The sequence below is a fragment of the Typha latifolia genome, chromosome 9 (genome assembly GCF_019914945.1).
Source record: "Typha latifolia isolate L0001 chromosome 9, TyphaL0001v2, whole genome shotgun sequence".
NCBI classification, from domain to species: Eukaryota; Viridiplantae; Streptophyta; class Magnoliopsida; order Poales; family Typhaceae; genus Typha; species Typha latifolia.
The window spans coordinates 2,260,971-2,287,389 of NC_133094.1; the positions used below are offsets into that span (position 1 = coordinate 2,260,971).

The following is a 26,419-nucleotide window of genomic DNA, read 5'->3' on the forward strand; positions in this document are numbered from 1 at the left end:
TGCGGTTTTAGTTAGCGCCCTCCACATCCATGAAGGTTGTCGGCTCTTCGAAGTCTCCCACGGGTGAAGTCTCCCATATTTAGCCTGCATGAGTTGGATCCAAGGCGCCTGCTCCCTGTTTAGGAATTTGAAAACCAGCTTCCCCAGGTGAGCCGTTCTTGCCTCCCTCAGCCTACGGACCCCGAGACCTCCTTGACGTTTGGCGAGCGTCACCTGCGCCCATTTCATCAGGTGGAGGCCATGGCCGTCCTGATTTTTCCATAGGAAGTTACGGGCTTTTTTGTCTATCTCCTCCAGCACTCCGTTTGGCACCCACGTGCTACCTAGCCAGTAAGACGGAATCGCTAGCAGCGCCGCCTTGATCAGGGTTAGCTTGCCGGCCTGGGAAAGGAGCGTCCCTTTCCAGCCCGCTAGCCTCTTGTTAATCCTCTCCACCAGCTCTCGCTGCGCCTGCACCTTCACCCTCCTCCCCGAGATAAGCACCCCGAGGTATTTGAATGGCATGCCTGCCACCTTCAGCCCGAGCAGGGCACTGAGGTGGGAGCCTTCCTCGGCCCCGACCCTGCGTGGCAGATACAGCTCCGACTTGTCAGAGTTCACCCGCCGGTGTGTGAGTCGCTCGTCATCGGCTCGGGCTCTCCCGATGCTGTGGGCGTTTGCAGGCGTGGCTTCCAGCATTAACAGCAGGTCATCTGCATATAGCAGGTGAGACAGCTGCACTTCTCTGACTCTAAATCCTCGCAGAAGGCCTTGGGCTGCCTTCTCGTTGATAAGTCCCGATAACACTTGCGTAACTGTGATGAAGAGGTAGGGAGATATCGGGTCACCTTGTCGCAGCCACTCCCGGCGTGATCCGGAGGCTCGGGCTCCCGTTGATCGCAAGGCAAACCTAGGGGAGGCGATGCAAGCCTGCACCCAGTTGCACCACCTAATAGGGAAACCCATCCGCCGGAGCGCCTCTACCACTGCCGGCCAACTGACCCGATCATACGCCTTTTCCATGTCCATTTTGATCATCATGATAGGCTCGCCGCTCTTGTCGGTGGCCATGGAGTGCGCCACCTCCTGGGCAGCCAACGTGTTATCTTCGATGCTCCGGCCGGCCACAAAAGCCGCCTGCTCCGGGCCTATGATCTTGGCCAGCACTGCCTTAAGCCTGTTTGCCATGATCTTTGCTATTACCTTGTAGCTGACATTACACAGGGCGATCGGCCGATAGTCCGCCACTTTAACAGGGTGCTCCTTCTTTGGGATCAAGGTGATGAAGGTATCCCCCCAAGCTTTAGGCATCGAGGCGCTGTTGAAGAAGTGCCCGACGGCCCTGCAGAGGTCACCTCCCATGGTATCCCAGTATTTGGTTTAGACTTCCGCTTGCATCCCGTCCGGGCCCGGGGCCTTACCTTTCGGCAGGCTCCACACCGCTTCCTTGATCTCCTCCTCCATCACCGGCCTCTGCAGGAGTGCCGCTTCCTCGGGCGAGATGGAAGGAAGAGATGGCCACGCCTGACTCCCAGGGTCTACCTCATTCGCTTCACCCCAGAGCCGTTGGTAGAAGGCAGTGAAACAAAGGCTCACCTCCGCCGGCTCCTGAATCCAGCGCCCGTCGTCACCCAGGATGCCGGCAATCGAGTTGCGTCTGCGTCTCATGGTAGCCGAGAGGTGGAAGAATTTGGTGTTGCGATCTCCTTCCTCCGTCCACCTTAGGCGGGAACGTTGCAGCCACTTAATGTTGAGTTGCCTATTGAGGGCGATCTTGTAGTTGTAGAAGCTTCTCAGGCTCTGCATGCCCTCCTCCGACAGCAGCCCATTGGCGTCAAGCTCCTCTAGGTCAGCCAGCTTCAGGTTGGTGTCCTTTAGCCGTCTTTCCACGTTCCCCACCGCCGCACGGTTCCAGTTGCTCAGGCTCCTTCTCAGCTCACTCAGGCGGTGCGAGAAGGCTTGCATTGGGTTGCCGTTTGCTTGCAGCTTCCAGGTTTCCTGTACTACGTTCAGGCACTCCTCATACTCCATCCAGAGGAGCTCAAACCGGAACGGTCTCTTGCTTCTCGTCGTTCCAGCAGGCACCGTGAGGAGCAGCGGCGCGTGATCCGAAGCCCCCCGGACTAAGTGCTGGACTTTGCACTCCGGATGCTCACTCACCCAGGCCATGTTGGCTAGAGCTCTGTCTAGCCGGATCCAGATGCGTCGCGCTCCTTGTTGGTTGTTGCACCAGGTGTATGGAATGCCTTCATATCCTAGGTCGCACAGCCCCGACTCATCCATGAACCGCGCGAAAGCCTGCCCTTTAGGCCCGAGAGCAGCGACTCCACTGCATCTCTTCTCCTGTACTGACAGGAACGCATTGAAGTCTCCCATGATCGCCCATGGCACATTGATGGGAGCTATGTTCTTCAGTTCCTCCTAGAGCTCTTGCTGCTCTTTTAGGTTGGTGCTAGCATAGACGGTGGTCCAGATCCAGGTTTGTCCAGACGTAAGGGTGATAGTAAGGTGGGCAGCATATCTTGAGACTACTGCCACATCTACCCATCCTAGATCTTTGTTCCAGAGGACCAGAATGCCTCCTAAGCGTCCTTGCGCCGGGACGGCAAACCACTGCCATTCTCGCCCAAGCTTTTTTGCCACTTGCTCGGCTTCAGGCCAGTTGGTGTGCGTTTCGAGCAACACCGGATGTCCAGGTTTATGATCTCGAATCAGAACCCTGCACCGGTCGAGCGCCTCCTTCTTGCGGGCGCCTCTACAATTCCACACTAAGGTTTTTAACATTTGGAAAACCTTGAAGTATGGGTTGCCGGCCGATTGTCAGTGCGTCCGGCCCCTCTTGGAGGTAGGCAAGACCGCACCACCTCCGTTAGGGTTCTCGATTGCCAGAGCCAGCTCCAGGGCCATCTCTCCATCGACTACTTTTTCCTTGTTTGACGCCAGAACCACCTGTAATGGCCTCGCATCTCCATCCATCTCCTTACCCTCTCGGTCCGCCAGAAGGAGGCAGCGCTTGACTCTGGCCACTGTGGCCTCGTGCTTTCCGGGTGGACTGGTTTGTTGCACGAGAGGAAGGGGTGAAAGGCGAGACCGAGGCCATCTTGGACGAGCCGGGCGGGTATTCCCCGGAGCTCATTCGTGCTCCTCCGGTGCTCTTGGAAGTTTTTACGTAGGCCGACCTTTGAGTCCGGCGGTCTCCCGAGCCAAGCGGGACCGTTATCCCTTGGACTACAAACGTTCGTTCTGGTTCGCTTCTCCGACACGTGACTGGCTACCCTCTCTGCCATCCACTTCGATCACTTCCGGCATTAAATGATCGCCCTCGGTGTCGTCTGCCGGTTCGACCTCATTTGCTTCCATTCGTTCCTCGCCAATCGCATGCCTCCTTCGGCCGGGACCCACTTCTGTAGCTTTTAATGTGATGCCCTCAGACGTGATTGGCGTTGCGTACGGCGGCTTCTGATTCACGCTTTCCCCGCCTTTGTTAGGCGCCACCTTCTTCTTCTTCTTCTCTATGTACTCGGCGTATGCATTCAGATCCTGATGACGACTGCTCCGTCGCTCTGAGCCTGCGCCATGCTCGGCCTTCCTGCTGGTACTGGCCTGATGGTGATCTGTGCCTTGCTTGCTAGCGTTCCTTTCCTTTCCTTGGCCCATGTAGCTCTGTGCATACTGAGGCTTTGCTCTAGGCTTGCCCTCCCCGTTCTTTGTACCCGTGGAGTCCTGCTCTCTCCTGTCCATCACCGGGGAGCCGTTGGCGTAGCTGGCTCTCTTTCCTGTCTGATTGGCCTGCCTTCTGGACTTCCTGTGCACAGTGCACCATGGCCCATAATAAATGTGGTCTTCATCCGTAGCGTCCTTCTCCCTGTTAGGGTTGGTGCCTTGCTGTACTCCGCCTCCTTCTCCGGCGTTCATCGCCGGCGTCTCCACACCATGTTCTTTGTTTGAGAAAACACAGTCTTCCTCCTTATGCCCGATCCTTCCACACTTAAAACATATTATCGGGATGCTTTCGTACTGCACTCTTTGATCCACTCGTTCTTCCTTCAGCCCGAGCCAGACCGCCGTTTTCAGTGGTCTGCTGAGGTCTACCTCGATGCACACCCGAGCAAACCTGCTTCTGGAGTGATCTAAGGTAGTTTCGTCTACCCGTAAAGGTTTGCCAAAGAAGGCTGCCACCGGGATGAGCGCCTCCAGTTCCCAGTATTCCTGCAGCAGATTATGTAGCTGGATCCAGACCGGCGCCGAGGTGAAGGCCTCCGGGGACGGCCGGAAGTTGTTGCGCCATGGGATAAGGTTGAGGACTTGGCCTTGGGTCCCATGGTCCATTGATCGGGACGTGGTCGAGATCCTCCTCCTTTTCAAATCTGAATACGTAGTAGCCCTCAGCCATGTCGGAGATTGAGAAGCCTTCTATCCCCTCCCATAGCATGGCTAGCCTGGTTTTCAGCCAAGCCATCGGTATACCCTTGCCCAGAATCTACCAAATAAGGTTAGCTTCCACCGATTGCGGCATGTCTCCAAACCTGCGGGTCGATCACCACGCTGTCCTCCAGCTGGTTGCGTAGCTTAGCCAGTATCTCCGCCGGGATAGTTCCCGGCTTAGCTTTTGCCTTCTTGCTCCCCGCCGCTACGGAGGCCCAGGATCTCGCGCCCTCCGTAGAGGTTCTTTTGCCCGCTGCGGTCAGCTTGGGTTCCTCTGGCTCTGACACCTTTGACGATGTGGCTCTTCTCTGGTGCACATCTTCTCCTCCCGTAGTCGCCATCTCTCTCCACAGCACTCAATTGTACTTTTTTGCGAGTTGTTTAGTGAAATAGATCTATTTTTTTAATTTATCTATTAAAATAATAATATTTAAAATGCTTAGCTGTTAAGCATCTTACTTATAATACTAAAGATCATTATATTCTTTTAAATAAAATACTAATTTTATCGACGTTTTGACTGCGACTCTTTAATAATATTGCATACCTCTTAGGCTAGGAAGGTTTTTTACTTTGATAAATGCTTTTTTACAACCAGTTTATGGGGGTGAACACCGAGCAGATGGACACCTACCGGTCATGGCCATAGGTCGAGAGGATCTCGAAAGAGGAGGCAGAACAACTAGTCAGGGCCATCTCTTGGGAGGAAATCAAAGGTGCGCTTTGGAGTCTGCCCTAGGGGAAGGCGCCGGGACCTGATGGCATTCCAATTGAAGTGTATATCAAGCTGTGGGAGGAGATCAGGGAAGGCCTTTGCGACGCCGTGAATTATTTCTTCTCCCAAGCCAGCATGCCGCCGCAATGGGGCAGAACCTACATCACGCTCGTTCCGAAGACTGCAAACCCTACCCGAGTGAAGGATTTTCGACCAATATCTCTGTGTAACGTCAGCTTCAAGATCATCGCGAAGCTACTAGTTGATCGGATGAAGAGCCTCCTCCCCTAGCTGGTGGGGCCGGAGCAGGCGGCTTTCATGGCGGGAAGGAATATAGCCGACAACATCCTGGCAGCGCAAGAAGTGGTGCATTCGATGACCACCAACAGGACCTCGACGCCGATCATGATGCTCAAGCTAGATATGGAGAAGGCTTATGACAGGGTTAACTGGGAGGCGGTAATGGAGACACTCCAAAGAATGGGTTTTCCGACTCGGTGGTGCGCGTGGATAGAGGCTTGTATCTCCTCCCCGGCCTTTGCCTTCCTCATCAACGGAACCCCGACACAATGGCTACAACCGTTTAGAGGGCTCCGACAAGGAGACCCACTTTCCCCGTACCTGTTCATCCTGGTATAGAACCTATCTAGCTTGATTAACGAGAGAGTGGCTTGCGGTTAGCTGACGGGCTACCGGGAAGGAGAGGCCCAACTCACCCACCTGCTGTATGCCGATGACCTCCTCATCACGGTGCAAGCAACTGAGTCGAATGCTCTAAGTATCCAAGAGTGCCTCGCATACTACACCAAGCTAACCAACCAAAAGGTTAACCTCGAGAAGTCTCAGCTTCTCCTCCCCCAGTGGATAGATAAGGAGAGGGAGACGATGCTCTGCAACTGCCCGGTAATACAACCGGCGACCATGCCGTTTACATACTTGGGTGTGCTCATCTCAGACCGCCGAGTAAGAGTCCGAGAACATTAGGCGCTGGTGGACCGCGTGGGCAGGAAACTTGCCGGGTGGAAACGCGGGGTACTCTCCACCGTAGGAAAACTCACCTTGATAAACGCCACGATCATGGCTATCCCGACGTACTGGTTGGGATGCACGTGGCCACCAGATACTATCCTACAGGCAATAGAGAAGAAAGCCCAGTCCTTCCTATGGGAGAGCGGGGCAGGCCGAGGTCTCCACCTCCATAATTGGAACACGGTGACGAGCTCGAAGGCCGAAGGGGGCTTAGCGACAAGAAAGTTAAAAGAGGCAAGGTTGGCGCTCCTCGGGAAACTAGTATTCAAAGTTCTAAATTGGCAGGAAAGCCCGTGGGTGAAGCTACTAATCCCTAGCTTCCAGCTAGGGCTTCATGGGTTTGGCGAGCGCTGGTTAACACGGCGCTCACAATCTGAGGTGGGTGCCGCAAGCAGATAGGCAACGGAAGAACGACAAAAGCGACTAGCGAACCTTGGCTATCTGCGGTACCATGGAATCGTCAGCCATGGCAAATGCACCCGAGGTTGATGAACGAAGAAATGCTCGTCAGCGATCTAATAGCTGAGTCCAGGGGACAGGCGGACTGTGACTGGTGGAGGAAGCCGGACTTACCTGGCTTTCCAGATTGGCACCACAAAGCTGACGGACTCGGCCGGGCCGGATAGGTGGATCTGGTGGCTGGAGCGAGCGGGTGAACCCAAGGCCAAATCCATCTACGCCTTCATCCACCCGAGGTGTCAAGACAGTTTGGGCGGATGGATCGATCTTTGGTGACTGCGGGTGGCCCCGAGAGTTCGCTTGTTTGCATGGAAGCTTCTGTGGGGGAGGCTGACAACGCGGGCGTGCCTCTATGCGATGCGAGTCGGCCCGGATGAGAATTGCACCATGTGTGGGATACATCGAGAAAGTATAGCGCACCTTTTCTTCACGTGCAGGGCTGCGAAAGAGATCTGGCGAGTGCTAGCAACAAGCCAAGGATGAGGTGACGAGTGGCCATCCATGCTGACAGAAGACTGGATCACCACGTCCTGGAATGCTGACCCGGAAGAGACCCTGGACTGCAAGGCAATAATAGCGTCCACGTTGTGGATGCTTTGGAAGCTATGCAACGCGAGGGTTTTTGGAGGCGCTGAGATGACATGCTAGTTCGGCGAGTTGTCCAACTCGCTAGGACTATGCAAAGCAAGGCTGGCCAAGTTCCAATCCGGAGAGGCCGTAGGTGGCAAGGTGGACACACCCAGCGGAGGGGTAGATCAAGGTCAACGTGGACAGTGCTTTCTCCGGGGTGGATCGTCTTGGAGGGGCAGGAGCTGTAATAAGGGCCACGGATGGTACCTTGGTAGCGGCAGCGTGGGAACCGTCCGCCGGCGAGTCGTCGCTACGAACTGAAGGGCATGCCCTCCGGTTGGGACTGCGACTTGTTGCGGGCTACGCCAAGGTGAAGGTCGAATCCGACTCATTATAGTTAGTTCAGATCATGCAGAAATAAGTTAGCTGTCCGTGAGAAGTTAGGGGATTAGTTGCTGAGTGTGCTGCATTACTCAGCTCTTTTGTAAATTGTCGCCTGAGTCATGTAAGGCGAGAGGGGAACAAAGTGGCAACTGGGCGGCCAAATGTGGAAAGCGGGGTCTGGGGTCTGTTAGGCTTGGACCGACAGACCCTCTCCCCCTGGAATTATGCAACCTTGTTTTGGAGGAGGCCGTTATTCCGGCAGGAGGATAGGTCAGCCTAATATAGCTAGCTATTAAAAAAAAAGATAGAATATAAAGTGAGTTAAGTCATTAAATAAAGTTTAGAGAGATTCTAAATTTTAGCCTTACCATAAGGGTGCAATTTATATTTTTCCCACTTCAACTTATAACTACCAAAAAGTACCCATGGAGGGTTTAATGAGAAAAAAAAGAAGAGGAAATTTTGACTGACCAGTGAGCACACACACATAGAAACCAGAGAGAGAGAGAGAGTGAGCGAAACAGTAAGTTTTCCAAAAAGGAGATAACCTTTATCTAACCACAAGTCTCAGTTTTGACAAATGGAAATAAGAACCAAATATTCAGATGCAAAGAATGGGTGGATATTCTGATTGATTTTGACACAGGACTTGTACAGGTTAAGGAAGTATTTTAAATCAAATCAAATAAAAGATCTTCAACATTAAGTATTATGGCATTTATGTTCGCTTGTCATGCCCAATGCTACTGCGAGGGAGCATGGAAGAATTTCTTAACAAACAGCCAGCCGAATGACTTGCAGGTGCATGGCGAGCTAACTTTTGAAACGCGACGCGCTAATTATTATATCGGCTAGCTTATATAAACAAACCTTTAGGGGAGAAGAACTGCAATGGTTATCTGCTAGTTCTTTTAAGTCAGTTTGAGAAGTTCTTGTTGGTTGAAAGAAATCTCATTATGGAGGATGGAAAGAAGATGGCTTGTGTCACAGGAGGCAATGGATACATGGCCTCCACTCTCATTAAGCAATTGCTAGTGAAAGGCTATGCTGTCAATGCCACTGTCAGAGACCCTGGTTTGCTTCAAATTTCTTCAACTTTTATTGCTTCCCCTGTTAAGGCAGAGCAACTAGGATAGCGAAAAACGATGATGATGATGATGATAACAATAATTATTTGTTGCGATATTCATGAATTGTCATGCCTAACTTTATGTACTGCATTATTTTGATTCAGTTTAATTCTGTTGTCAAAGCAGATAACTTGGTGCAGATTTCTCACCTCAAGGAAATGCAAGGCCTTGGTGATCTGAAAATTTTTCGTGCAGACTTGACTGAAGAAGGCAGTTTCGATGAGGCAGTCAGTGGCTGTGAGTACGTCTTCCTTGCCGCCGCTCCTGTGAATTTGAACTCTCAGAATCCTGAGGTACTCATGATCTTTTAACATTCTTGATCAGAAATATGAAGATGAACTATGTATGGATTCATTTGCTATGCTTCTTACTGTTCTCCTTTCTTCTCATCTTCCATGAACACAGGAAGAACTCATTAAACCTGCGATAGAAGGAACGCTGAACGCTATGAAATCATGCGTGAAAGCAAAGTCCGTCAAGCGCATTGTCTTAACATCTTCAGCAGCTGCAGTGTCTACTAAGCATCTCGAAGGAACTGGTCATGTGTTAGATGAGGAATCATGGTCAGACGTCGAATATCTTAGAGCTGAGAAGCCCCCAACTTGGGTAAGCCACCGAACCATGATCGTAACTTTTGCACGACCAAAAGGAAATAATAAAGATCAGCCACCAACATGAGTGATTTTTGCAGGGATATGCAGTCTCAAGGGTGCTTGTAGAGAAGGAAGCATGCAAATTTGCACAAGAACATAACATCAGTCTTGTTACTGTGACTCCCGCACTTGTTGTCGGCCCTTCCCTAATTCCAAAGGAAAATATTAGCTTGGGCTTGAGTCTAGCCTTGCTATCAGGTGAGAAACATTAAAAAAGATACAACCTAATGAGCAAGACATAATTTACAGTATGAATGAAGCTAAAAGGAGCATAATGATGACTCAAGCAATCATCTTGATTGCCTTTCCACTGTACTTGGATCATTCCCTTCCCAAAAGGATGGAGGTATTGACTCTAAAATCAAAGAGAAAAGAAAGGAAACGAGAAAAATGATATAAAATTTTGCAGTCTTTCACTTCAGTTAAATTTGAATGTGGAGAAATTCACAATATAAATAAACTTAATAGAGAATTTTGTACTTGGTGCAGGCAATTCTGACTTCATCAATTTTTTGGGAATCATGCAAACAGTCTCTGGATCAATATCAATAGTTCATGTTGAGGATGTCTGCAGAGCTCACATATTTGTAGCAGAGTCTGCGTCATCAGGTCGTTATATCTGCTGCTCAATTAACACAAATCTGTTTGACCTAGCTAATTTCCTTGCAGAACGATATCCAGAATATCAAGTGGATACCAAGTACGGACTAAATCCCCATTTGCCATATAATCTATCTGCTTACTTCACTAAGAATGATCAATTTAAAGCATACCTGCATCAACTTAGGACTTTTAAACAAGTTAAGCACAAGTGAGAGTACTCTTAACTATGATTCGCGTAATCGGTCAATCCTGATAGGGAACGGCCAAACTTGATTCTGATCTAAACTCTCTCTCTCTATCTTTTTCACTCTTTTTTTTTTCTCTCCTTATTATATAACCATGATTTTTTCTACGGAAAAGATTAGCTTCGATGAACTCCGGTATATACAATTTTTTAGATTATTTCTTTATTTTTTCTCAACTTTTTATTTATTTATTCTACTCTCTTTTTTTCTTTTTTTTATTACTCATAATTTTTCTTTCTTTTCTTTGATTTTCTTTTGCTCACTTTCTTTTTAATCTCTCCTTCTTTTTTATTTTTATTGCATCATAGTTTTTCTTTCTTTATTTTTTTATTTTTAATTCTAAATTTGTGAAAGTTTACTTATATTTTTAAATAATATTTAAAACTTTACGTAATTAAAATATTTAATCTGGCGATCGATACGGTCCATAAGTATTATTTTTTCGAAGATGCCATTTTTTCCAACCTTTTTTTTAACACTACTTTCATTAATATCTGTTGCAGTTTCAGCAGCCTCCGCGAAAAGAACAAATCAAGTCTTAGCTCACAAAAGCTAGTTAAAGCAGGATTTCAGTACAAGTACGAGCGGATCGAAGAAATATATGATGATGTTGTTGAATATGCCAAGAAAACTGGAATCCTGGCATAGATGAAATTACCCAGTAAATAATAAAAGTAAAGCTAGGAGTAGTTATCATCGTGGAATCACCCAGTAAGCAGTCATTTCATGTACTTCTGGACTTCTACTATGCTCGCTTTCAATAATATTTTCATTACCTTTGATGAATGTATTGTAGAGCAGCTTAATTTTTTATACAGACTATCCAAGACTTTGGCATCATTGCTAACAAAATAAGCTCCTGACCACGTAATTACCCCCAATTCTCTAAAGTCGGAAGGAAGAAAAAACAAATGAAACATACCAACCATCTTCTCCAAACTAAATTTCTATGGCCTGAGATGCAAGACAACGTCTCAATTGTAGAGTTGAGAAAAAAAGGTAGGGAAGAATAATTAAATCCGTAGAATCCACCAATCGGAGTATCGAAATCCACCGACGTTGAAATGTATCGATAAACACTCAATATCCACTAACTCATAAAAGATGATTACAAACATTTATATAAGCAAAATAAACTAAAAGATAAAAGATAAAAGATGAAAATAGTCTTAGAAGATGACTAGTCACAACCATCGTTAAGTTAAAAGACCACGGGTGCAGCACTTTTGTACCTACGAGAATAAACATGACGAAAAGTAATGTCCCCATCATCCTGTACTTCAGATAGAGTAAACTTGAGAAAAAAAATAAATCAACAAAATCAAAAACTTAAAGACAACTCAGAAATTTCATGTGAAATGTAATAAGTAATACCTTCTGTTCAAGCATGAGTGCCTTACTGATAATTTCTTTATAGCAAAATTCACAGTGATAGAAAAGATGAAGCTGAAAAGTGATAAAAGAAGTGTATTTGGCAAATCCACATCATATAATAGCCAAGGAATGCAGAAAACAATCCCTTGATGAGGCATATATCAGTCATACTTGTAGACTGGTACACTTGAATTGTTATCCAAAAAAAAGAAAGAAATTACAATCAGAACAAAAAGTACTTTGAAAATGAGAGGACCAAAAGGCGATGATAATATATGCAATGGTGTCAACAAGCGCAAACATGAGGCTAACTTCCCCCTATTTCATATTAAGTAGACTTCTCTTCCTTTTCTTTCTTTCTCTCTTTTATCACTTTTTTCCAATTCTCTGCGCTGTCAATTATTTCACCAGTCTTAATGAGGTAACGTACCCTGGATCCATCCTCAAGAATTTTATGCCCCACTCTGCTTGTAGCATTTTGTTCTTTTGAATAAAGCATCACATTTGAGCTGTGTATAGGTGCTTCAATCTGTTTAAACATAATGCAATCCAAGCAATGTATAAGTTATATTGGAGAAGAAAAGTGAAAGTAGTAATATTCGGATCAATTCCAGAATGTATGAGAAAAATGAGTTGCAAAGAAGAATGCATACCTTCACGATCTGACCTGGCTCACCCTGTTCTCTACTTTTCATGTGCTTCGTCTTTAAGTTCATGTCCTTTACTATCACACTGCTATTATGCTTGAAGACATTTGTAATTTCTCCAACTTTGCCTTTTTCCCGACCTGCAATAATCTTTACTGTGTCTCCAATCTTCACATGCATCTTGTGCAGCACAGGAAGGCTGTTTGGTTTGCATTCCTTACGCTCCCATCGCTTCAGCTGGATTAAAAGAAAAATAGAAGAGTTCTTCACAATCAGATAGATCTCTCAAAGAATTTATAATACATATATAGATAAAACAATTAATACAACTACGGGCATACAAATGCAGAGATATTTAAAAAAAATGCGTAACATACTGACCCTCATTACAATCGGACATGGCTTCTCCAGAAATTTGACCTGCAAATCAAATATCCATGGATGTTAAGATTTCTATCCAGAAAGTATGGAAATAAAGGAACAACTGATCCATCTTATTAGAAACAGTCAGAACTGACCTAATAGACTGTAGTGAAACTATCTGGCAAGGCAAGTTCTGAATATAGCAAAAAGACATTTAAAAAACTCTAGAAGATATCCATCTTATTAGAAACAGTCAGAATTGACCTAATAGGCTCTAGTAAAACTATATGGCAAGGCGAGTTCCTAATATGTCAAAAAGACGTTTAAGGAACTCTAGAAGATATCCGTAGATTCAATACTTTTAGCAGCTCCATATTTAATAGATCATTAATAAGCAAAATTCTTTTTTATTGAAAATTTCTTATTGTTTAGAGCAGTAATTTTGGTATCTACAGATTGAGCGAAACTTGGAATTTGAAATTTTTATAGCTCTATTTTCTTGAAAGGTCTGGATGGGATACTTCTCTTTATCAAGAGATTCCTTATTCTCATACTCGAGGTCGCATGCTACATGTTTGCCGTGCTAATGTTTAGTCCTGCTACTCCTCTGAAGAGAGGAAGAAGCATAAAAGCAAAATCATTGTAGCAAAATAATGGTTAAGAGATGGATTTGGCAAATCCAATGTTACATCAAAGAAAGCTGATTCAAGAAGTTCTCATCATAAAAAGTGGACATAAATCAATAGACTTAAAACTACGACTTTCAACAGACTGCATCGAGCAAAAACAAATCTAATAATTATGTACCAATAGCATCAGACTCATGCTGCGTCAAACATCACTGGAACTATACAACAAGTCCAGACATTTAGATCAGTCGATCTGCTCTATCCCAAATGCTGCGACTGGCACAAGGATAGTTAACAATGTAACATTCCTCAGCAAAAGAAAGGAGCTTTCTTTGCATTCAATTAAGACCTAACAAACCAATTGGCATAGTTCTACTTAAATCCATAAGAAATCTAAAAATAACCCAATTGGAAAACCACTAAGAAGAACGCCTAAAACGATGTGTTTCTCAAAATTAAGGAGATTAAGGTAGAAGATGAGGAGAAAGAAAGGGAAGCGCAGAGCGAACCGGGGCAGGTGAGACGAGGGGCGAGAAGCGTTGCCCCAGGAAGGAACTCGAGGAGATGGAGAGGGATGCCATCGAGCTCTGTAGCGCCACCATCGCCGCCATCTCTCTCTCTCTCTCTCTCTGAGTTCGGAAATGGATAGATAAGCTATCAAAGCTTAATCATAAATGCACACAAATTTGCAAATAACACCCTATCATTTTCAAGCGACTTTTATGGTTCAAACCCCGTATTTTTAATACTTTATGTGTTTATTAAATCACACGGCGTAGTTCTTAGTCAAATCAGCAGAAATGATACTCTTAATGCTCCATTATTCCTATTCTTAATATGCTTAATTTAACTCAATTTAGTTCATACGATCCAAATCTTAAATATAGAACTAAAAATGTGATCTTTTCTTCAAACCATATTATTCGGTAAATTGCAGTTTATCTTTTATAATTTGGCTTAACGGGATGTAAAAAAGAAAATGGAAATGATATACAAGAGAGTATTGACCAAATCTTATTAGCAGAAAAAAAAAATCTAAAAATTATAAATTGGTCGCAAAATTAAATGCTTATTAAGTTTTAGATACAAGAAAGTACATGACCAAATCTTATCAGCAGTTCTTACAGTGATGCGAAATGAATCATCTGCCAATCATTACGAACATAAAATTTTAGATCACGTCAATTTATGGATGTTCGTTGCACTTAAAAGTAAATCTCCTTCCTTCTTAAAATCTATTAAAATCCTAAAGGGACTTGTTTCAAATCATTTTACGTACTCTTTATGATGTCTTTTCTTCGCATTTTTACAAGCAATCTCGAATTTGTAGACTCATCAAATGTTCTAATCCAACTATATGGGACCATATATTTTATATATTATGATTGGATTACTAGAACTAAGGTGGAGCCCAAAAAAATTATTAGGAAGGCCAATTTCTCTAATCACTTAGAATCAATTAAAATATTGTTTATTATTAGTAATCAAATTAGAAATATTTTATGTATAAAAAAAATTAGGAATCATGTCTAAAGGTTCCTGAATTTTCTATTACATAGTCGAGTTTTCAATACTATTTTTTTATATTAGAAACAAATATAATACATAAGAAATTTGGTACATATTAGTAGGAATAAAAATAGCTATTATTTAAGTCAAGTTATTTTATTTTATTTATTCTTTTTCTTTTGTGAGAATGAATCCAAACATTACACAAGAATGTGGTCACTGATTCATTCCTTACAATATAGTGGTATAGATAATCTTGATAGAGGAAAACTTTTTGGACAGTTGTTGTAGATAGACCAATCCATGGGCTCGAAGGTTGTATTAATGGCGTTCACTACTTTGATGCAGTTGTTGTAGATAGACCCAACCTGTTCCAAGATGTATTGGCCCAGCATGCGAATCCACTCACGTCCACAACCTCTGGGATGCTTACATCTTACATGCAACGGGGAGAGGCTTTGATCCATGACTTAAGAGTTGCGTTCCTCTCCTTCCATATGAACCACATCCTTAAAGGCACAACCTAGGATCTCTTTCAATAGATTACTACTTAAATACATCACCCACTCATACAAAGGTAACTGATAAATGCGCAAAATGAATCCTTAGTGCTTGCGTGAACCAAGCTCTAGAGAAGTACAAAGATGAGAAGGTACGTGCTTGATTGTTTTTGGATTTGTTCAGGAAAAGAGGACACATCATATCTAATTGCGGCATTCGTTTGTGGAGTATTATACGAACCGAGAGAACTCCCATCAGGCAGTGCTGCCGAATGAATTGCGATAGATAGTTTCAGAACCTTTTCATACTGTCTTCCATAGGTTAGCAATACTCGTGTGTGAGGCTTCCCAGGCACCTTTAATTTGTGAGACAGCAGCATAAGCTGAATTCGAGTTGAATAATATACAATCCCTCCCTTAAATCCCTTTTGTCCACTGAGGCCGGTCTTAATAATATTATGTTTGTTATGCACAGAAAATGATATGCTTTATGTTAGATATTTTTTTTAGTAAGTATTAGTTGACCTAATTATATTATCCATCATAAATGTAATCTAAAGTAAAATATACGAATTATGCCTTATAGACAATTATTATTTGGTAGCTTAACTGCGTTGAGTTTGCTTCAATCAAGCATAATATAATACAAAATAAAGTATTTCTAACAAGAAATTAACGATGTTTTTCAGAGGATAAATGATTGTCCTCCAACTAGAACATATCATTAAGACCCAAAAATGATCGATACCATATAATTAAGATCATTATAAATCAATATTTATGATCCAATCAGGCAGTATAAGGCATATAATGCAGAGTAATTAGCTATGGTCATGTTGGACAAGGTTTAGTATCATACTGTAATGACAAAGCATAGGTGAATAATTATTAGCAAATGAATGGGTCGGTTTGTAAATAACGAAAAGAGGACTTTATTTGTAATATAGTCAAGAGGTAGGCTGTTATTTTGCAATTTCTCAAAATCTGTGATTATAAATAGTGATAATTCAGGGTTTAAATTGAATATTCACTTAAATAGAGGTTGACACAGAAATCACATCGGTTAACTCGCACGTTTCTCCCAACGGTCGTATTCCTCTCTATAAATATAGCCATAAAGAGATCAACAGGTCATTCTTTTTCTCTTTCTTTTTTATTTGATTGAGAGCGAGAGAGAAGAAAGAGCGGGAAAGCGAAGAGAGACGAGGAGAGGAAGAAGACGAAAGGAAGAGGAGATCGGAGAGAAGGCTCAGGATAGGGTTTCCGAGTTCCGAGATCACATTGTTCCCGATAACTTTCCGTGATCCCTCCTAGGTTCATCCGTAAGGAGGCTCAGGTGAGTCTGATTCGTTCAAGCATTCAAGAAACCTCCCAGGTTCGTCCAAATCAGTTTAATTTTGTTTTATTCAAGATTAGATTATCGATTATTAGGTAAATATTTGATTCTTTTCATAGATCGAAACCCTTTCTTGTTGTTCTTCTCCTTCCCTTGGTACGATTCCTTCTGGTTTGTTTCCTTTAATCTTTTCCTTTTTCACTGGAAGTCTCTCTTGGGATTTGATCAACGCGTTCGTGGCGTTTGCCAATATGATAAGATTTTTAGGTTAAGGGGGCCTATAACGGATGACGAATTGAGTGATGGGTTCTTGAAATTGTTTTTCGTTTCATATGATTTATAGGTTAAGATCTTATATTGCAAGAGAAGTTTATCAATGTTGATAGGATCGTACATGTAATTGTTTCTGAAGTTCTCTGGGTTTTAGATTATGATGTTGTAGAATTGTTCAAATCTTTTCAAGAAAATCCCCAAATCTGTTCAATTTGTTTTCAAGATTAGACAATCGATTTGTTAGGTACGCATAGATTGACTCCTCTCTTCTTTCTATTCTTCTCCTTCCCTTATTATGATTCCTTCTGATTTGTTCCCATCAATCTTTCTATTTATCACTGCAGAGCTCTCTGATTTGTCAGTTAATATGATTTGTCTATTATGATCATTCAATAATTTCTGCTAATCTTTTCTATGTTGCTGGAAGACTCTATCAGAGAATTGGCTGATGCATTCTTGAAGTTTGTCATATTGATTGGATTTTTAGGTTAAGGTCTTATAAAGGATGACAAATTGGGTGATGGACTGGTGACTTGTCTATTATGACCATTCAATAATTGCTGCTAATCTTTTCTATGTTGCTGGAAGACTCTATCAGGGAATTGGCTGATGCATTCTTGAAGTTTGTCATATTGATTGGATTTTTAGGTTAAGATCTTATAAAGGATGACAAATTGGGTGATGGACTGGTGACTTGTCTATTATGACCATTCAATAATTGCTGCTAATCTTTTCTATGTTGCTGGAAGACTCTATCAGGGAATTGGCTAATGCATTCTTGAAGTTTGTTATATGATTGGATTTTTAGGTTAAGGTCTTATAAAGGATAACAAATTGGGTGATGGACTGATGACTTGTCTATTATGACCATTCAATAATTGCTGCTAATCTTTTCTATATTGATGGAAGACTCTATCAGGGAATTGGCTGATGCATTCTTGAAGTTTGTCATATTGATTGGATTTTTAGGTTAAGATCTTATAAAGGATGACAAATTGGGTGATGGACTGGTGACTTGTCTATTATGACCATTCAATAATTGCTGCTAATCTTTTCTATGTTGCTGGAAGACTCTATCAGGGAATTGGCTGATGCATTCTTGAAGTTTGTCATATTGATTGGATTTTTAGATTAAGGTCTTATAAAGGATAACAAATTGGGTGATGGACTGATGACTTGTCTATTATGACCATTCAATAATTGCTGCTAATCTTTTCTATGTTGCTGGAAGACTCTGTCAGGGAATTGACTGATGCATTATTGAAGTTTGCGATATTGATTTTTAGGTTAAGGTCTTATAATGGATGACAATTGGGTGATGGACTGATGGGTTCTTGAAATTTGTGTATGCCCATATGATTTCAAGATTAGGATCTTGTATTCCAAGAGATGGCTTGGTTGTTGAAATTTATCAATATTGTCAGAAATTTATCAATATCGTATAATGGAAGATAGGTTAATGGGTTTTTGAAGTTTTCAAGATATGATTTTAAGGTTAAGCTCTTGTAGAATTTTCAAATAATATACTCTCCAGACCCCTCCATATCAGTTCCATTTGTTTTAGTTCAAGATTTGATACTCAATATATTTGCTCTTCTTGCTCTTCTTCTCCTTCCCTTGTTATCGTTTCTTCTGATTTGTTTCCATTAATCTTTTTCCTTATCACCACAAAGCTCTCTGATATGCCAAGTTGATATGATTTGTCTGCTATGATCATTCAATAATATATGCTAATCTTTTCTATGTCACTGATAGTTCTCCATTAGGGATTTGACATATATTCTTCAAGGTTATCAATCTATTTGAATTTGAGGTTAAGGTCTATTAATGGATGACAAATTGGTTGATGGACTGATGGGTTCTTGAAATATGTGGATGTTCATATAATTTTCAGGTTAAAACATTATGTTGGAAGAGAAGATGGGTAATGGGATTTTGAAGTTTATCAATGTTGATAGGATTTGTAGCTCTAGCTTGTATAATTGAAGACAAGTTGGGTAAAGGAATTTGAAATTGTCAAGATATGAATTTTAGGTTATGAACTTGTGGATTTGTTCAAATCTCTCCAAGAAACTTCCCAAATACCTCTAGATCAGTCCAATTTGTCCTTCTTCGCAATTAGGTAATCGAATTATTATGTAAAGATTTGATTTTTGTATAGATTGAACTCTCTCGCCTCTTGCTGTTCTTCTCTTTCCCTTGTTATGATTCCTGATGATTTGTTTCTGTTGATCTTTTTCCTTATCACTGGAAGGCTCTCTAGTCTGCCAAGTTAATGACTTTTCTGTTATGATCATTTAATAAAAACTCTATCAGAGATTTGACTAAATATTCTTCTTGTCAATTTGATTCTATTTTTAGTTTAAGGTCTTATAACAGATGACAAATTGGGTGATAGATCATGGAATTTGTGTATGATCATAGGATTTCTAGGTTAAGATCTTTTATTGCAAGAGAAGATGGGTAATGAGTTTTTGAAGTTCATAGATGTTGATCAAATTCGTACATGAGCTTGTATAATGATAGATAAGTTGGATAATCGGTTTTTTGAAGTTGTTGAGATCTTTTTTATGTTAAGATCTTATGATTGATCATAGGATTTCTAGGTTAAGATCTTTTTTATGTATGATCATAGGATTTCTAGGTTAAGATCTTAAATTGCAAGAGAAGATGGGTAATGAGTTTTTGAAGTTTATAGATGTTGATCAAATTCGTACATGAGCTTGTATAATGATAGACAAGTTGGATAATGGGTTTTTTGAAGTTGTTGAGATCTTTTTTATGTTAAGATCTTATGATTGATCATAGGATTTCTAGGTTAAGATCTTATATTGCAAGAGAAGATGGGTAATAAGTTTTTGAAGTTTATAGATGTTGATCAAATTCGTACATGAGCTTGTATAATGATAGACAAGTTGGATAATGGGTTTTTTGAAGTTGTCGAGATCTTTTTTATGTTAAGATCTTATGATTGATCATAGGATTTCTAGGTTAAGATCTTTTTTATGTATGATCATAGGATTTCTAGGTTAAGATCTTATATTGCAAGAGAAGATGGGTAATGAGTTTTTGAAGTTTATAGATGTTGATCAAATTCGTACATGAGCTTGTATAATGATAGACAAGTTGGATAATGGGTTTTTTGAAGTTGTCGAGATCTTTTTTATGTTAAGATCTTATGATTGATCATAGGATTTCTAGGTTAAGATCTTTTTTATGTATGATCATAGGATTTCTAGGTTAAGATCTTATATTGCAAGAGAAGATGGGTAATGAGTTTTTGAAGTTTATAGATGTTGATCAAATTCGTACATGAGCTTGTATAATGATAGACAAGTTGGATAATAGGTTTTTTGAATTTGTCGAGATCTTTTTTATGTTAAGATCTTATGATTGATCATAGGATTTCTAGGTTAAGATCTTTTTTATGTATGATCATAGAATTTCTAGGTTAAGATCTTATATTGCAAGAGAAGATGGGTAATGAGTTTTTGAAGTTTATAAATGTTGATAGGATGGGTAATTTGTTCGGTAAAGATTGATTTTCCATAGATTAAACTCCTTTCTTTCAATTCTTCCCCTTCACTTGGTATGGTTCCTTCTGATTTGTTCCTGTTAATCTTTTTCTTTATCACTCTAATTTGTCAAGTTGTTACAATTTGTCTATTATGATTCATTCGATGAGTTAGTCTTTTCTATGTCCCTGAAAAACATTCTTTCAGGGATTTTGGCTGATGCACTCCAGAAAATCTGATATAGTTTTTATGCTAAGATCTTATAATGAATGACAAATTGGTTTATGGCTTTTTTAGTTGTGAATTTTCATATGATTTCTAGGTTAAGATCTTATAATGGACGACAAATTGGTTGATGGATTTTTGATTTGTGAATGTTCATATGATTTCTAGGTTAAGATCTTATATTGTGAGAGAAGATGGTAGTGAGATCTTGGAGTTTGCCAATGTTGATAGGATTTGTAGATTATATAATGAATGATAAGTTGGGCAATGGGTTAATGAAGATGTCAAGATATGAATTTTAGGTTAGATCGCTGAAGATTAGGTTTCTTAGATTTGCTGAGTTGATACGAATATGCTCTTTTTTGCTTATTCTCCTATATTATCTTTCTCTCAGTGATGCCTGCTTTAATGATCATACTTGATACTTCTATCTAAACTCTGGTTATGCAATGCTGGATTATAATTCTTTTGATATCTTGTGGTGATTGTGAAGAACTGAGTACAAGAATATACAACATAGGCAAGGTGATTCTACGTACTTAGTTGGCAAACACATTAACAAAATTGTACCAGTTCCTCTATGAAGTAATTCACTTCTTCAAGTAGAAGATTGACCATAGAGGTTAACTTAAAACCTGAAATTGTTTGTCAAAATGTTTATGTTTCATGAAAGAAGATCAAAGGGAAAGGATGTTGTGAGATTTGGAAGAGCTAATGATATTGCTGAAGAAAATGAGACATGAAGCTGTTTCAATATATCTTTGGGGATGCAGTGAATGATTGTTTTAGTGCAAGATAAAGCATAGTAATTGATGAAGGATCCATGAATTATGGGAGTAAAACCGTTGGACTACTACTAAGATTATGGATTATATGATGTTGATATTACTAGGGTATGTTCATGGTGACTTGAAAAGATTATGCATGCGTAGACATTCCAAATAAAATAATCACTTTCAATTTGCTAGAATCTGTCACTTGAGTTCAGCTGAGAAAGTTTTAGAAGTAACCTCCAATGTTTTGCTATTAGAGATTATGTTGACAAGGAGAACCGTCTGACGCATGCCAACTGAGTAAAGTGAGGTTTGAGCATACCTAGCAGCTGGAGAGGGTAAGTCTTACTCGATAAGGCTTTTCTAGCTTATCTCAATGTAAGCATTCATGCACTTCGCGGACAATGTGTTAGTAATTTCATGTTTTTGACATGAATTTTATTAACTTTGAGCTAAGTTTTAAGTGGGGCCCACACATTATTAATGATGGTTTAATGGTGGAATTAATTTAGCTCAAAGTGTACTTTATTGTCAAATATTCACTTACTCAAATCCATGAAGAGAAGTGAATGAAAATTGGCTCTAAAGTGGGTATCATGGCAATTGAAAATAAAGAAAAGAAAGTTTAGTACCATATTGGATATTTGAGAAATGTTAATATGGTATATAAGTAACAAACTTCTTATGGGCTTTGGGCCCTAAAAGAGGTACCTATTTTGTGGGTAAAGGTTACTATGCAACTCAACTCACACACACGCGCCGCCCGGCTCGGTTCGGTTCGCATTCGATAAACAGTTAATCAATCAGTTAGTTGGTTGAACCCAACCCAAATGGTGCATCCCTTCACAGTGTAACTATAAATTAGTTTTTTACCCGAAATGGTGCATCCATTCGGTGACATTTTGCATCTTTTCGTCAAGCCTGTTTACCTCTATAAATAGGCTGTCAGTCTGCATAATTAAACACAACATCAGAGAAGACAACTTGGTTCATTCCTTCTAGAGTCGAGTCTGCATCCGAACAGTTCAGGTTCAATTAAGGCATTAGAAAGCTGCTTCCTTTCCAGTGCAAGGCAGTCATTGTATCCTAGGAGACCGACGTCCACTGTTCCAGAAGCAATCAGTGGAGGGCGAATTAGTCTTAAGGAGATAGTGTCCAACATTAGATTCGACTATTCAGAATTTTATATTCTGTAATCTGTAAGTTATTTATATTATTTTGATCGAATTAATTGTGACTCTTTGGAATCAGATTGTTACCGCCAACACAATGTGGCCACAGAAGTTATAGGTAGCGCAGGAGATGTTCATATTTCACGGCACACCATTGAGGAGGGTGATAGACAACGATCCCTGAATTATCAAGAAAGCCGGACAACACATCATAGAAAGCTCTTTTCCAAGAGCTATAATTATCAGGAAGGAAGCCCCGCGCCCAAACTCAACTTATATCCAATTTTTAAGAACATCCAACTGGTAGAAGTCTCATAATATTTTCAAAAGTTTTGCCCTCAGTTCAGTCCAGAACCAATTGCAAATTGGATTAAACCTCCTCGGGAGATCGTATCACAAAAGCATCTACCATCATATATAAAGCATTTTGTAAGATAATAATTAATGTCTACAAGTAAGGTTCCCTCTATTCATCTAATTTTTATTTATTTATTTGTAGATTGAAGAGCCTCAGCCGAAATATACACATAGCGTTTTAGTTACTAAGTATTAATCCCAACATTTACTATTACGATCGAATTCATAGAGCATGGTAATTGGTAAGCAGTTAAAGATCTTTTTCACTACTCAAAGCACAGATAGAGTGAGTGATCCAGGAAGCGACGTAAATGGATAACCATAGGAACAGCCCAAACAAAAGTTAACCAACTAATCCCGCAGGAGCACCACACCACAACGCCATCACCATTACCGCCGCTTCCATAAATATAGAATTCTCCATCTATTTCATCAAAAAATAAACCGCATGGAATCCAAAGGCGAGCCTCTCCTCTCCGCTGGACCGGACGGCGGCTGCGGGGGGAGCACGATGGGCGTCGACGACATGCTGCGCCGCCACGCCGGCGAGTTCGGGCGGTGGCAGCTGCGCCACTTCGTGCTGACGTCGTTGGCGTGGGCCCTGGAGGCGATGCACACGATGGCAATGATCTTCGCCGACCGGGAGCCAGAGCGGGTTTGCTTGCGGATCGGACCGGGCCGGTGCGGCGCCGGAGTTGACCCGTGCGTGCCCGGCCAGGACTGGGAATGGGCCGGTGGGACCGGGTCGTCGACGGTGGCCGAGTGGGGGTTGGTCTGCGGGGAGAGGTATAAGGTGGGCGTGGCTCAGGCTGCCTTCTTCGCCGGTTGTATGATCGGTGAGCTAAATCTCTTTTTTCCGTCCCCTCGTTATTAGTAAATTTTAAATATTTATAAAAAAATTATAAAAGATTTTATATCTAAAGAAAATTATGTTCATTTTGCACGAAAAGGCTTTTCTAGGCTCACTTATTTTCTCTTTTAGGGATCGGACAACTGAGTTATTAATTTTTTTTTTTCATATAAACGTTTCAGCTCTTATTCTTTTACATCAATATAGAGTGTTGTTTTGCTCATTTCATAAGAATATATATATATATATATATATATATATATAAATAGTGACAACAAGGACAGCTGTTATTTCTCGTAGGAGTCTTTGCTCATAACTAGGCCCGATGTATAAATAGTGAATATGTAGGGTTCGGACTGTAACTTTTCCTTGAACATTAGGGTGTTATCTGAAAATTCCACTCGTACGCTGTCCTTTTATTTATTTATTTTTGTTAGATCCCATTTCAGATCTGTTTTGGATTATAATTACTAGTACTGGACAAGCAGACATGCATTCCTTACCGAGGTGAAAAGACGAAATTAGCACTGTTACAATGGTTTTTTACCAGACTACTCCTTAAATTTATTATTAAATGATCTAGTACAGGACAAGCAGACATGCATTTCTTACCGAGTTTTTGACCAAACAATTACTGTTCTAATTTTTTTTCTATCAAAATAGATTACTTCTTAAAATTGTTATTAAATAGGGTTTAATTTATTGTAGATATAACAAAAATATTGAACTAATCGGTATTTTATCCCTAGGCAAAAATAATAATTAGTTCAGTATTTTTGTCTGGTGTTAAAACGCTAAACTGCTTAGTATTTTATGTTATATAAATTTCTTTAACTTAATTTTTTAGCAATTAACTAAAAAATTTATTAGGTGTTTTTATTAGAACTATAGTGAATTAAATTCTATAATAAATTTGAGGGACAAATTTATTTCGATAAAATTAAAAAAAAAAAAAGGCCTTCTAGTTTGGTTAAAAACTTTTCCTTACCACCGAAATCTTTGACTTACAACTACTATCAAAGGACAATATTTGCATGCTGCCGTACCGACTTAAATCAAGCACTATATTTATTAGAAGGTTACATTTTGTACCCTCTCCTCTTCAACTTTATTTTAACTTTGTTTTATGTAACTATGTCTTTTTACATTTTATTAGAAAGTATTTAATTACTAGAAATTGAGGAAATAAATTACTTATTTTTAGAACTCCTCATCTACTTACGTATTGATTAAGGAAATAAATTACTCAGTATTTTGCAACCGTACCCCTCATTTTCCCTATAATTTTGATAGTGTTTTATTGATGTTTGTTAGGTGCTGGAATCTTCGGCCACCTATCGGACTCGTTCCTGGGCCGGAAAGGATCTCTCACCGTCGTGTGTGCTCTAAACGCAATCTTTGGCCTCCTCACTTCCCTCTCTCCGACCTACGCGGCCTACGTCCTCCTCCGCCTCTTGACCGGCTTCAGCAACGGCGGGGTCGGCCTCTGCGCCTTCATCCTCGCCACCGAGCCCGTCGGTCCCACAAAACGCGGCGCCGCGGGCATGTCCACCTTCTACTTCTTCTCCGGCGGCATCGCGCTCCTCTCCTGCATCGCCTACCTCTTCCAGTCCTGGCGCCAACTCTATCTCGTCTCCTCCCTCCCCTCCCTCCTCTTCCTCATCGCCGTCCTCCCCTTCGTCTCCGAGTCCCCCCGGTGGTACCTCGTCCGCCGCAACATCACCAAGGCGATGGACGTCATGCATGATATCGCTCGCCAAAATAATAAGCAAATCCCCAGCAATATCACCCTCAAACTGGACGACCAACCAGAACAAGAACAAGAACAGGAACAGGAACAGGAACAAACCCTCTCTGGGTCAATAGTTGACGTCCTCCGCTCGCCTTTGACTCGTATTCGTCTCATCCTCTCCGTAGCCATTAACTTCTTGTGCTCTGTCGTGTACTACGGACTCAGCCTGAACGTGGTCAACCTCAAGACAAACCTCTACCTAACCGTGCTGGTCAACGCCCTAGCCGAGATGCCGGCGTACACGTTGACGGCGGTCCTCTTGGACAGATTTGGACGTAAGCCGCTCGGCATTGGCACGATGCTGCTCAGCGGAGTGTTTTGTATGGCCGGGAGTTTGGTAGGGGAATCTGGTGCAACGAAGGTTGTAAGGATGGTGTGCGGTGTGGTCGGAATCTTCGGGATGGCGGCCACGTATAACTTGCTGTTCATTTACACGGCGGAATTGTTTCCGACGGTAGTGAGAAGCGCGGCACTCGGGTGCGCCGCTCAGGCGTCGCAGATGGGGGCGATACTGGCGCCGTTCGTCGTCGTTCTCGGAGACCGGCTGCCGTTCGCCGTGTTTGGGGCGTGCGGGGTTGTCGGAGGAGCTCTGGTGTTCTACCTGCCGGAGACGATGAACCGGCCGTTGTATGATACAATGGCAGGGATGGAAGAGGGGGAGAGGGAAAGCCTCAAGTAGAAGTGTTCTTATTGAGAAACAAAATCTATTTTCTTTTGAGGGTTTTAGGGGTTTGTTTTGATTGTTGTCTTCTTTCCTCGAAGAATGATTGATTTGCGAGAATAATATAAATATCTTATTAGCTATTTTTAAGTAATAATTAATTACTCTCTTTAAAAGTGCTCATGTTTAACTAGAACAACATTAGCCAGATATTTGACAGCTTACACCATTGAAATATTATGGGAATAATA

The 26,419-nt window shown here is 41.8% G+C and overlaps 3 protein-coding genes across 5 annotated transcripts; 2 read left to right on the forward strand and 1 right to left on the reverse strand.

Annotated features, from left to right (window-relative positions):
• The first annotated feature begins 8,300 nt into the window (after positions 1-8,300).
• On the forward strand, positions 8,301-10,978 carry LOC140794647 (anthocyanidin reductase ((2S)-flavan-3-ol-forming)). Of its 2 annotated transcripts, none has more exons than XM_073146770.1 (6): positions 8,301-8,635; positions 8,818-8,984; positions 9,097-9,297; positions 9,383-9,542; positions 9,834-10,044; positions 10,696-10,978. In XM_073146770.1, the coding sequence occupies exons 1-6, from the start codon at positions 8,518-8,520 to the stop codon at positions 10,838-10,840; spliced, it is 1,002 nt and encodes a 333-aa protein (XP_073002871.1). In that variant the 5' UTR covers positions 8,301-8,517; the 3' UTR covers positions 10,841-10,978. The 2 variants fall into 2 exon arrangements, with proteins under 2 accessions (XP_073002871.1, XP_073002872.1); XM_073146771.1 differs by having other exon boundaries at positions 8,442-8,635; positions 9,834-9,953.
• A 718-nt stretch (positions 10,979-11,696) lies between these two features.
• Positions 11,697-13,887, reverse strand: LOC140795203 (large ribosomal subunit protein uL24c-like). Its single transcript, XM_073147640.1, has 4 exons — positions 13,715-13,887; positions 12,595-12,633; positions 12,220-12,450; positions 11,697-12,095 (listed from the first exon to the last, which is right to left on the reverse strand). Exons 1-4 carry the CDS (start codon positions 13,814-13,816, stop codon positions 11,895-11,897), a joined length of 573 nt encoding a protein of 190 aa, XP_073003741.1. The 5' UTR covers positions 13,817-13,887; the 3' UTR covers positions 11,697-11,894.
• A 2,484-nt stretch (positions 13,888-16,371) lies between these two features.
• Positions 16,372-26,311, forward strand: LOC140794589 (organic cation/carnitine transporter 4-like). Of its 2 annotated transcripts, none has more exons than XM_073146676.1 (3): positions 16,372-16,550; positions 22,588-23,701; positions 25,030-26,311. In XM_073146676.1, exons 2-3 carry the CDS (start codon positions 23,314-23,316, stop codon positions 26,184-26,186), a joined length of 1,545 nt encoding a protein of 514 aa, XP_073002777.1. In that variant the 5' UTR covers positions 16,372-16,550; positions 22,588-23,313; the 3' UTR covers positions 26,187-26,311. The 2 variants fall into 2 exon arrangements, with proteins under 2 accessions (XP_073002777.1, XP_073002778.1); XM_073146677.1 differs by having other exon boundaries at positions 23,147-23,701.
• The last annotated feature ends 108 nt before the right edge of the window (positions 26,312-26,419 follow it).

Coding starts and splice junctions, on each gene's coding strand:
- LOC140795203 (XM_073147640.1), bottom strand. CDS start 13,816: ATGGCGGCGATGGTGGCGCTACAGAGCTCGATGGCATCCCTCTCCATC. Junction 12,634..13,714: donor CCCTCGTCTCACCTGCCCCG/GTTCGCTCTGCG, acceptor TTTGATTTGCAG/GTCAAATTTCTGGAGAAGCC. Junction 12,451..12,594: donor CATGTCCGATTGTAATGAGG/GTCAGTATGTTA, acceptor CTTTTAATCCAG/CTGAAGCGATGGGAGCGTAA.
- LOC140794647 (XM_073146770.1), top strand. CDS start 8,518: ATGGAGGATGGAAAGAAGATGGCTTGTGTCACAGGAGGCAATGGATAC. Junction 9,298..9,382: donor CTGAGAAGCCCCCAACTTGG/GTAAGCCACCGA, acceptor TGATTTTTGCAG/GGATATGCAGTCTCAAGGGT. Junction 9,543..9,833: donor GAGTCTAGCCTTGCTATCAG/GTGAGAAACATT, acceptor TACTTGGTGCAG/GCAATTCTGACTTCATCAAT.
- LOC140794589 (XM_073146676.1), top strand. CDS start 23,314: ATGGAATCCAAAGGCGAGCCTCTCCTCTCCGCTGGACCGGACGGCGGC. Junction 23,702..25,029: donor CTTCGCCGGTTGTATGATCG/GTGAGCTAAATC, acceptor GATGTTTGTTAG/GTGCTGGAATCTTCGGCCAC.